At 31.1% G+C, this 12,096-nt stretch overlaps 1 protein-coding gene across 1 annotated transcript; it reads left to right on the top strand.

Annotated features, from left to right (window-relative positions):
- The first annotated feature begins 7,387 nt into the window (after window positions 1-7,387).
- LOC7488033 (protein trichome birefringence) lies at window positions 7,388-10,702 on the top strand. The gene is made up of 5 exons (XM_024587869.2): window positions 7,388-8,555; window positions 8,914-9,106; window positions 9,210-9,403; window positions 9,502-9,660; window positions 9,942-10,702. Exons 1-5 carry the CDS (start codon window positions 7,597-7,599, stop codon window positions 10,294-10,296), a joined length of 1,860 nt encoding a protein of 619 aa, XP_024443637.2. The 5' UTR covers window positions 7,388-7,596; the 3' UTR covers window positions 10,297-10,702.
- The last annotated feature ends 1,394 nt before the right edge of the window (window positions 10,703-12,096 follow it).

The following is a 12,096-nucleotide window of genomic DNA, read 5'->3' as shown; positions in this document are numbered from 1 at the left end:
TTAAAAAATATTTTATACTATATTACCAAATACAAACAAAGTGTGCTTAACCTCGTGAATCATTCATGAGATTATAAATAATTTTTATAACAAATTATATATATCATTAAAGTAATTTTTGAAGGAATTTGAAGGTCTTAAGGATAGTTTTGACTACGGCTAGGTCTCCATCTATCATCATCGATGCTCAACCCCAAACATTTGAAATGCACATTAATTTCATTTATGATTTTACTTGAACGTCCTTAACTTCTATGATCCAATTTTGTTTTAATATATAAATTAAAACATGAAAAATATATTATTTTCTTGAACTTGCATAGAAAAAAATTCTAACTCCGCCATTATATATAACAAAGTTATATTCACATCGAACTTGCACAGAAAAAAGTCCTTTTTTTGAATAATTCGAGTGAATCTCCTGAAATGCAAATATAGTGGTTGAGTTTTGAATAATTGAGTTATTTTTCTTCTTCTTCTTTTCGGCCTTTATAAAACCAGGATGGGCCTTTTATTAGGCATCCTTGCACAGTACTCAATACATAGCATAATCCAACTCATATTGGAATGAAAGGTTCCATGAAGTGAAATTCCTTCCACGAGAACCTGTGCTCTTAGCTCGTCGTCAGCTCTGCTAATTTTCTGCTGTATTTTCAACCACTCAGCCAAGCATCGGTATCAGCAACTGCTACAAGCCATGCCTGCAAGGGGATTGATTCATCCATCTTGAAAATCAACTTTTGTTATAATCTTCTATTTATAATTATATATTGCAAAGCATCATGTGGTGTGTCTTCTAGGTAACGGGAAAAAAAAATCCCTTTGATATTAAATATTGTTGTGCTTGTACTTTGTATAGATCGATCAGTGCCTCCTGTAAGATGTAGTTAGTGCATAGATGCCTTTTTGGTTAAATAGTTTGCTTGAAATCAAAATGTAATATATTTTGCTTGAAGTTATATTAAAATAATATTTTTAAAAATTTATTTTTAATATTAATATATTAAAATGATAAAAAAATTAAAAATAAAAAACAATTCAAAACTTTGCTGAAACACTCTTAAACATAGAAATATTTCTACGTTTGTTCAAGTCCGAATCCCTCATCCTCTCCACTGATTGATTTTGCCAGGCAATTACCCATAAGCTGACGCAAAATAAAGGATAACTATGATTTCACTATTTAATATAAAGCAAATGGAAGCTTGTGCTAATTAATGACATCACATGCTTGTGAATTGGATGTATTCATATATAAATTCATCTATGTATCATACATTTATTAGCGTAATATATGAGTGAGTTACCATACTAATTATCCAACAAATCTTGTCATTAATCCAGAGTGTTGCATTCTCAAAATAAAAGTCTAGTTCCCAAGTCAAAGATATATATATATATATAATGTAGCTGTGTAATAATATTGAACATTATAAAAAATATTTTACCTAGCCATTGAGTATATCATGCCCATGCATGCTCCTAACTTTCTTCTTGGTGATAGAAAGAAAATGAACAAAAATAACCTTAAATGATAGATTAATTTTTCAGGTATTAAGTTTATTCTCTAATAATTATAAATTTAAATTTTTCAAAGATCATTGGAGACTTACATAATCATTAACTTTAAAATCTATAAAATTAATTAAAATACAAGTAAATTAATCTAAAAATTCACATTAAAAATAAAAAAAAAACGTCGATCTCTTTCAAAAAAAAAACACAGCAACGATTTAAGCACCGACAGAATAGCGCTAGCCCCCCTTTTAACGAGGCTGACGCGTTTGGACCTCGAATTAATGCTGATGCCTACAAGTCCAGCCACTCCACGCTGATTTATGTAAGGATTTTCTCCCCATCTTATAAAATAATAAGTTGGCACTGTATTAATTCAAATTTGGCAGACTCCCATGTTGATCTTTGATTTTATATATATATATATATATATATATATATATATCGACTATACAGCCTAGTCAATTGAGTCAACTTTAAAAATTGTCACAACCTGTTACTGGAAAATTTGAGAGGGAAGGGAGTGGTTTTCAATTTCAATTTTAACACAGTCTCCTCGTTTACCAATGAAATATTTCTTCTATATTTCTTTTTTTATATATCGATGAAAAGTTTTCAGTGAGGAATATCAAGAGAATTACAATTAGAAATAAATAAATAAAAAATAAAATAAAATGATATGGCATTATTATCTATGTAATTATTAAGTAAATATTCATGTTGGTGAATACGTTGATAATATTTAAATTATAATTCGAGAGACAACCTCCTTTTTTCCCTTTCTCATTTCCTTTCTTTTTATATATATAAAAAACAGTACACAACACCTTGTATTTTATCACATATCAAGATTTCATTATCACAAATCCAGCCACTCCAACTCTTAACCTGTCAGCATCCTTATTCTGGTTCAATTTGTTTTAAGATTCGCTACATCAAATAAGTAAAATTATTCATTTTTTTTATTTTAACCCATTTTTTAAATGTTATTTTTTTTTGGCGTTTATGTGTTTATTTTTTATAGTTTTTTTCAATAGAAATTTATTGTATGATTTGTACATGTTAGGGTTTATTTAAGAATTTGAAAAATTATATTTGTTTGTCATTTGATGAAATTGAGTTTGATTTTGTAACTTAATTATTTTATAATGAAATAAATTTTGGCTAATTTTATTATTATTTTGCAAATTTCAGTAAATTTAGAGGAATTTAAATTTTTGTAGAAAATTGATAATGATTTAAAGATACTATTAAAATAGACTAGAAAAGTTTGAGTTAGACCAATGATAACTAATTAGTTGAGTATAGATAATTTATTTATTTCATATTATTAACTAATACATGTCAAGTAATTGGTTGGGATCCCAGGAAATTGTATTCAAACTAGTATTTTTTAAATTAGAAATAAAAGTCTGTTTTTTTTTATCTTAGTTTTATTTCTTTTAATTATTTTCTATTTTGTTTATTTTAACTTTTTTTTAAAATATGAAATAAAATACATACAAAATTGCCAAGGGACTAAGTCCCTTAAAAAATTTCAGAGAGTTGAAAAAAATTACAGTATTTACCATTGACAAAGACATATAAAATTATCAATGAACTAAGTCTCTCGAAAAGTTCCAGATAGTTCGAGAAAAATTATAGGAATTTTCACTGATAATATATAAATCACCAACAAGTTAATTCCGTCGATGATATAAACTCAATTATCGATAAAAAATAATTAAGTCTCTCGAAAAGTTCCAGATAGTTCAAGAAAAATTATAGGAATTTCCACTAATAATATATAAATCACCGACGGGTTGATTCTGTCGATAATATGAACTCAATTGTCGATGAAAACAAATTAAGTTTCTCGAAAAATTCCAGATAGTTCGAGAAAAATTATAAGAATTTCCACTAATAATATACAAATCATCGCCGGGTTAATTCTGTCGATAATATCAACTCAATTATCGATGAAAAAAACAACAAAATATAAATTACTAATGATAAATTTTTCAATAATCATCTACCATTTGTGATTTTATGGGTAAATATTTTTCTGATAGAATTAATGTTTAAACACACAAGGATTATTCCAGCTATATTGCACAAAATTCTGGTTGTGCTTTAACTATCTCATTCTTTTCAGCATTAAAAAATAAAATAAAATGAAGAGCAGAGGTTGAAAGGCGGCTACATCATGGGTGGTTGTATATCCACCTATTTCGAGCTTCTTCTTGCTTGATTTATATGGATGCTTGCACATCCACTGTAAGTAAAGAAAGAGATTGCTGTGAATATAATTAAATAAAAAAAAAAAACATTACATAATCATCTAAACTGTAGATTGAAAGGCTGTGATATGGTCCCGCTTGGAAAATATTAGACTAACTAGCCATCGCAAGAGGTGGTGATAAACTACCTGTCAACTATTCAATACAATTGATGAAATATTTATGGACATTGATTAAATGAATTAAATTCAATTACAACATGTCTAGAACTAAATTATAAGTAAAATTAAATTCAACTTGAAATGTGATTTGAATTCAATTAATTATTTATTATAATTTTTATATTTGAAATAAAATTTTAAATCATATAATTAAATTTATTTATATGATTGAGAATACATGTGTAAATAAATTGAATTAATAATCTTGAATAAAACAGCTATAATTAGATCTTTACTTGGAAAAGGCTAATACCTAGAACCCGCTACATATACATAAATGTATTTTCCTTTGAATTTCAGATTGAAATTCATGTTCAATTATATTATATGTTTAAATTAGGGTGGTCATTTTCAGTTTAGTTCGGTTTCTAAAAAAAAAAAAGCAACCAAATTAATTTTTTTTTTTAAAAAAACGAAACCGGTTCAAACCGACTGGTTTCAGTTCGGTTTTTTAGGACAAAACCGGTATAAACCGGTTTGGCTTGGTTTTTTTGGTTTGGCTCAGTTTTTTTTCCGGTTTGGTTTGGTTTTTTTGATTTTAGGCTTATAAAACCGAAACGAACCGACCTGTTTTTTCAAAATTTTAATCGGTTTAATCAGTTTTTTTTCACGGTTCGGTTTTTTCAGTTATTTTTTTTGTTTTTTTGGTTTTTTTGTTCACTCCTAGTTTGAACTGTATTTAAAAAAGTAATTTTAAAAATATATAAAAAATCAAAAAAAAATTGATGTTTGAAAATAATATTAATAAGAATACATCAAAACTATTAAAAAAAAGCATTAAATAGCAAAAAAAAAAGACCGTTTGAGGTCGGTGAGTAAGCATAAAAAAAGAGTTGACATCCTAGGATACCAATTCGTTGAACAGGTCTCAAGTGTGTATATAATGCAAGCATATCTAACTATGGAGCAAGTCGAAAAGAATTTGCTACCGTTTTCAAAGGAGACCAAACTTTTTTGTTTTATTTATTTATTTAATCCTATTGGTCTTTTAACACTGCTCGATTTCTTGGAGTCAAACAAATGGGCAGGCATGAATGCAAGAAGTCAAATAAACACCTTGAGCTTACAATGATCATGATGGTTGGTAGCAAGTATATGTCCCGTGCTGTGGCCTTTGAAAATTCAAGCAAATATCATGCTGTAATCCACATTTCTCTCGACACTAACTATTAATATTATCCCTCCCTTTTCACAAGCAATCAACTCTCCTCTTGTAAGGTGTTTTTTTTTAGTATTTAAGTGTTGATCTTGATAATTATTTCTTTCTTGCTTGGTTGGTCTCTATTTCTTAATCTTTTAGAAAAGAATTTGACTTTGAAATGATCATAATCGATTTTATCCCTTATTTGTTTTTATATTTTAAAAATATAGTGTTTTTATATTATTTTGATGTGCTGATATCAAAAATAATTTTTTTAAAAAATATTATTTTAATATATTTCTAAATAAAAAATACTTTAAAAAACAACAACAACTACACTCTTTGTATTTTTTTTCCATCAAATAATAGATATTATTTCTTTAATTCAAATTACATAAAGAAAGATAGAAAAAAAAGAAACTCAGCACATCTTCCGATGTTCATATTTATGTATATTACCTAAATTAAAATAACTTTTTTTATTAGCTGTTGGATAAAAGAAATTAAATTTGAAAAGGGATTATAATAAACAAAATTCTTTTTTCTTTTTTCTGTACATAGGTGAATTTACTTGTTCAATACCCAGCTGAAAAAAATATTGGAAATTAGAGAAATAATATCTACGAAACTGCAATAGATTCCAAAACGACACGTTCAGCGTGATTAGCAACAAGGTAGGAGTGCAAGTTTGTTTTCACGGCAGAAACAAGGTTTTAATTTTTTTTTATAGGTTAATATTAAAAATAAATTTTAAAAAATAAAAAAAATATTTTTAAATAAAAAACATTTTAAAAAACAATAAAAACCACGTATTAATAAGCCAACAGAAGACAACTGCAGTCCCAGAACGACAATGTCATGAAAATACATCAATTGGCGAGCACCAACACAAATTACAGTTGGATTTTCCTCTTTGCCGATTTTATATTGTTTTTGATGGGTCCAGCCAATCACATAACGCCACAGCCACACATTCACTCACCGACAACTCCCTACTGCAATATCGAGATGGTGTTGCTTCAATCTTGGCCGTAGATCTTGAATCTCACATCAGGATCGTTGACACGTACGGTCTTTTGTGTACTTTAGGAAACGGAGACTGTCGCTTACGGTCCCACACGATTGAAGCGTGTTTAAAGTGAAGCTGTAAGTAGTGGAAAAACAACTGAATGATGTGAAGTGGAATTTTTAAGGGTATCCCTAATTTAGCAAGTGGGTCGCATATTACATCTTCTGCCACTTCCTTTATACGTTGCTGCTACATTCTTAGGAGTTTTATAAAATTTATTACTATGTTATTTTTTTTGACATTTATTCAATCTGGCTAGTTTTTATTTTTTTAATTTAATAATAATGGATATTTTTTTAATTTATATATTAATCAAACCTAAATCTATTTTTTTTTATCTATTTTAATTATGTATCTCATATCATATTGATGTATTTAATTTTTTTTATAGATATTAATTTTAAATTTCAAACATGAGATGTCAAAAGAAATCGAATATCTTTAGCTACCACTTGAATTTAATTTATTTTTTCTAAAAATTCATGAAATTATAGAAGTTTGTAATATTATTAGCATAGATATGAAATAAATGCAATTAATTAAATGTACAAAAATAGTCATATAAGCGTAGAATTTTTGAGAAAAGGATTGATTTGGAAACAAGCATGCCGGCCCCCGTCCATTAAATAGTTTCTCACAGGATTGTGAAATGTCCTGTGTAGTATTTATTGCTGGGGTGTGATGGTTTATTTTTAAAATATTTTTTATTTGAAAATAAATTAAAATAATAAAAATTTTAAATTATTTTTAATATTAATATATTAAAATAATTTAAAAATATAAAAAATATATTTTTTAATTTCTTTAAGAAACATTAAAACGCAATTCCAAATTTTCCATTGATGAGAACCACTAACTACAAAAAAAAAAAATAATAATAAAAAAAATTCAAACATATCATCATCATCATGATATGTGATAATGACAATATTTAGTTTTTTTAAAAATATATAAAACTCATCTCCTCTAGCAAAAAGATAAATTTAAGGTAAAACACTAGATACAACTAAAGTATGGCAAAAAACGTGGCGAGGATGGAGGGACGAGTGGCGGCAATTGTCATCTCCACCACCTAAAATACTCTACCTATCATGTCACATGACAAGCAGTGAAAAAGCAGTGGCATTTGATGCTAATATTCCTCGAAACCATGTCCATGGCAGTCAAAATATTTCCTTAATCCTATCTCTTGGCAATTTTAACGACGATCGTGTCTTCTTCTTGTCTAACTACACACGATAGAAGTCTCTCTCCACTTCCACCTCTCTCTCTCTAACAGTAACAGCCTTCACTTTAGAGTTTAGACTTCTAAAACCACACAGCTCTCTCTCTCTCTCTCTAAACCAGTGTCGGTACCATTTCCATTTCCTTCTTATTTCTTAGAGAGAAACAGCATAGGAAGAAGATAAGAGTGTTCAGTCTTTTCTTTCCATGGCTGATACAACAGCCAGCAAGCACCTTTCTTCTACTAATGGAGGAAACATCATTACAGATATGAAGAACCTATCTTCTCTTCTAAAAACAAGGACAACTGTGACTTTTGCTTATGGGTTCATGCTTGCTTTTGTTGCTTTCACCATTTTCTTGGCATTTAGTCCTTCTCCAAACTCATCTTCTCCTTGGTTCACTAATATTTTCAGTAGCAGTGCTAGCACTAGTACTGCTTCTCCTGATTCTTCTATTTTCTCTTACTTATTACCCAACAACACACCTACAACAACCACCACCCCACGAGGGCAAGGCCATGATTCCTCTTCATTGCCTTCACAAAACACCACCAGAATTAATAACACCTTGTCTCAGCCACCCAATACCAAGGCAGAAGCTAAAGTCCCACCAAGTGCAAAAAACCTCACTCCAAGCACAGTTTTGCAACCACACCAGACCGCAAATTCTTCAATTGTCATTAAAGAGCCGGACTTTGCAAATAATCAAACTCAAACCGCACCGAATTCTAATGAAGGTCAAGTCTTAAAGCCAAATCAAACCACAGTTGCAGTCCCAAGTACAACCCAATTAGCAGCAAATCAAAGTGAAAATACCCCCACAAAGTCAGGCCCTTTCGTGAAGAAAAATTCTGGGGATCAAGAGAAAGGAGATGCTGTCAAGAGTGTGGCATCGAATTTCACTGCTTCACATTTGAAGAAACAAAGTAATGTGACCAAACAGAGCAATGAGACTGATTCAGGGGTGGATGTGAAGCAGGGGATTGATGATTTGGTGAATTGCGATTTTTTTGATGGGAAATGGGTTAAAGATGATTCATATCCACTTTACAGACCTGGGTCTTGTTCATTGATTGATGAGCAGTTTAATTGTATACTTAATGGCAGACCTGACAAAGACTACCAGAAATATAAATGGAGGCCTAAAGGGTGCACTTTACCAAGGTACGTTATAAAATGGTTTTTTGAAGTTTCCTGTTATTTTTATCAGGGAAAGTATTCTGATTTGGGTTTTGGATCTTAGAAAATCAAACTAATCTATGAATTTATAGTTTGGGCTCTCTTTGTATTGAGATTAGTGATCTTTTAATTGTTGATCCATTTAGTTTTAGTCTGTTAGTAATCTACTGATCAGATCAATTTCTGCTTCCTGATTTAGAGATTTTCTCCTCCTGTTCATTTAATGCGTAGGAAAAAAAATTGTATTTTAGCCTACGGATTAATTGAAATTGACCAATCAATTAAATTTGTGGCCTCTTCTTCTTCTTACCTTAGTTTTGTTAATCTGAATTGTTTTGCTTAGGTTGAATCCTGGTCATATGCTGGACATGTTGAGAGGAAAGCGGCTTGTTTTCGTCGGTGATTCCCTGAACAGGAATATGTGGGAATCTCTGGTTTGTATTCTAAAAAGCTCAGTGAAAGATCAAAGCAAGGTTTTTGAAGTGAATGGAAGGGTCCATTTTCGAGGGGAAGCTTCATACTCTTTTCTATTCAAAGTAGGTTATCAAATTCCATCCACTCAATCTTTGCAGCTATAATCTTGTGATTTTGTTAAGCATATTCCTAACTTAGTGAAATTTCTCGTTGAATGATTGGTAGGATTATAACTGCACAGTTGAGTTCTTTGTATCGCCTTTCTTAGTTCAAGAATGGGAATTGCCTGAAAAAGATGGATCAAAGAAGGAGACACTTCGGCTTGATTTGGTGGGACGGTCTTCTAGTCAATATAAAGGTGCAGATGTCATCGTCTTCAATACTGGACACTGGTGGACGCATGATAAAACTTCCAAAGGGTGAGTTCGGAATCACTTCGATTGTTTTTCCAGTGACTGGTGTCTTGAAAATCAGAAAATATCTGTAGGGATACTAAACTACCAACGTGTATTTGCAGGAAAGATTATTACCAAGAAGGGAGTCATGTGTATGATGAGTTGAATGTTCTGGAGGCCTTTCGAAAAGCTTTGACAACATGGGCCAGATGGGTTGATGCAAATGTAAATCCTATGAAATCTCTGGTGCTCTTTAGAGGATATTCTGCTTCCCATTTCAGGTAATGAATCAAATAATATTTTATTTGTTAGTGGTAGATTTCTTTGCACTCTTCTCCCTTGGTATTTGATTTGATTCCACTTTTCACTTTTGAGGGAGTGATGGTGAAGCAATTTTTGTTATCTTGCTCAAGCTAAGACTTTAAAATAAGGAACTATAGGTTGATCTTGGAATTATGACAGGAATGAACTGTTTCTTGATCTCTTTATATTTGTTAATATTTCAGTACTTTTACAGCTTTGGAGCAATTATTTAAAACTTCTCGCATCTGTCTTTATGCAGTGGTGGACAATGGAATTCTGGTGGGCAATGTGACAGCGAGGTTGAGCCCATAAAAAATGTTACATACCTTAGGGAGTATCCACCAAAGATGCTGGTTCTTGAGAAAGTGCTGAGAAATATGAAAACCCATGTCAGATACCTAAATGTCACACAAATGACCGATTTCCGGAAGGATGGTCACCCTTCAGTGTACAGGAAGCAGAACTTGTCTCCAGTGGAAAGGAAATCACCATTGCTTTTCCAAGACTGCAGCCATTGGTGTCTTCCTGGTGTGCCGGATGCATGGAATGAGATTCTCTATGCGGAGCTTTTAGTAAACGAGAAAAAGAAGCAGCAAACGCAGAAGAGGCAATAGGTAAAGCAAGGAAAGGCCGCTCATATTTTGAGGGTGCAAAAAAAAGGTAACATGGGGTGTAAACTACACGTACATGCGGTATAGTTTTCCTTTCCCTTCAATTTTGGGTTATAGAAACAAAGAAACACAGGGAAGATCCAAGAAATAGTGTGTTGTTTTCTCCATAAATTATGAGAGAAACAAGGCTAGAGACGAGTGTATGTGCTTCTAATAATATAAATCCATTTGTTTATATATATACATACATGGAAGAGGAGAAAGATGAGAGAAGAGATTGAAGCTGAAGTTTACACTCTTGTTTCCATAGCTATTATTCCATTAACCTCAAATTAAGGCTTTGAGGGTTGTAAATGTTCAAATTAATTACTAAGTTTCTTTTCAATAAAGAAATAGTGGGCTATAATTATTGTTCCTCATCCTTTCACCATTGCGTTGCATTGCTAAGCTTTAATCTACAACCATTTAATATATTTTTGTTAAGCATGTAATTTGTTTTGATGATCATGCTCAACAAGCTTTCGGTCATTTTCACTTGTAATTTAGTCGTGGTCAATGTTTTTGGTCCGTGAATCTGAAAATTCCAACTATGAAGACGACCGACTGTTTGTTAGGTAATTGCTACTTTTGACGACTTTTGTATGACGCACTGTTGTCTCTCTCTCTCTTTCTCGCATGCCATGCCGTGTTTTCCTTTTTTTATTTTTTCGCATGATTAAAAGGGCAGCCTAGGATTAAGCACATGAGATGTGAATATGCCATTGAATAGCAGGAGTATTTCGAGGAAAGTGCTTTAAGAACATGCTGTGCCTTTACATTTTATTACAAGCTGATTTCCCCTATTTTGCAAGTGTCGGCAAGCAGAACTAGCTATAAATACGTAGGCCTTTTATTTATTTATTTTTTATTTCATATAACGCATATCTTGTAATGCAATAATTAATGAACTCATATTTTTCGTGATTCTTTTCCTTTCTTTGGAGTTTTGGCTGCGAAAGAAGTTCAATGCTGAAAGGCAATTTTGCACGAACAAGTTTTGTTTTTTATTTTTATGCTATCATAGATCCATCATGGTATAATTCAAGGATATAAATGCATCGGTTTCGATCCGAAAATTCCTTGTAGGTTTAGCTGCTTATGAATTTCCCTTTTATGTTGTATTTAAATTCCTACAAGTATCCCTTTTATGTTTATGTTTTTGTTATATCTAGAGCAGTGGAATTTGAACCTTGATATTATAAATATTCGCAGAATTTTATCCTTCGGTTTCCAATTACTGTCTACTAGACAGATGTCATTGGCTCTAAGAGAAATATCTAAAAACAAATGCCTTGGAGGTCTTGTGTAAGTGATCAAACACAATATTATAAACTCGAGTTACCTCACATTCCAATTGAGCTCTTTCATTTGTAAAGAATTTTGAGCGCATCATGCACAACTTAAAGCAAAGCATCCCATGGTTGTAATGAGAGAACTTTACCTGTATCACCAATGCTAGAAAGATCTTTACAAACCCTTGCAAACTCAGCTGAAGGCATCATAACAATAGTCTGGTGTGTGGCAGAGGTTGAAGACACTCACCATGGACTTTTTTGTTGATCTTTTTTCTCGGAGGATGTTAAGTGTTAAGCAAGCGAAATCTCTATTTGAAATAAATTATAAAATTAAAATTTTATTTCAATTATCCTAGTTTTAAATTTTTCTTGCTCTTTGAAAAACGATATTATCATCTTTTTTATGTTATAAAAAATTTAACCCTGCTCGAGATGTGGCGCAGGACTAATACACCGTTACTACTAAAAA

This window comes from Populus trichocarpa, chromosome 16 (genome assembly GCF_000002775.5).
Source record: "Populus trichocarpa isolate Nisqually-1 chromosome 16, P.trichocarpa_v4.1, whole genome shotgun sequence".
Lineage (NCBI taxonomy): Eukaryota > Viridiplantae > Streptophyta > Magnoliopsida > Malpighiales > Salicaceae > Populus > Populus trichocarpa.
Note: the sequence above shows the minus strand (reverse complement) of the source record. Positions and strands in the feature narration are given on the sequence as shown.

Coding starts and splice junctions, on each gene's coding strand:
- LOC7488033 (XM_024587869.2), top strand. CDS start 7,597: ATGGCTGATACAACAGCCAGCAAGCACCTTTCTTCTACTAATGGAGGA. Junction 8,556..8,913: donor AAAGGGTGCACTTTACCAAG/GTACGTTATAAA, acceptor TGTTTTGCTTAG/GTTGAATCCTGGTCATATGC. Junction 9,661..9,941: donor TATTCTGCTTCCCATTTCAG/GTAATGAATCAA, acceptor GTCTTTATGCAG/TGGTGGACAATGGAATTCTG.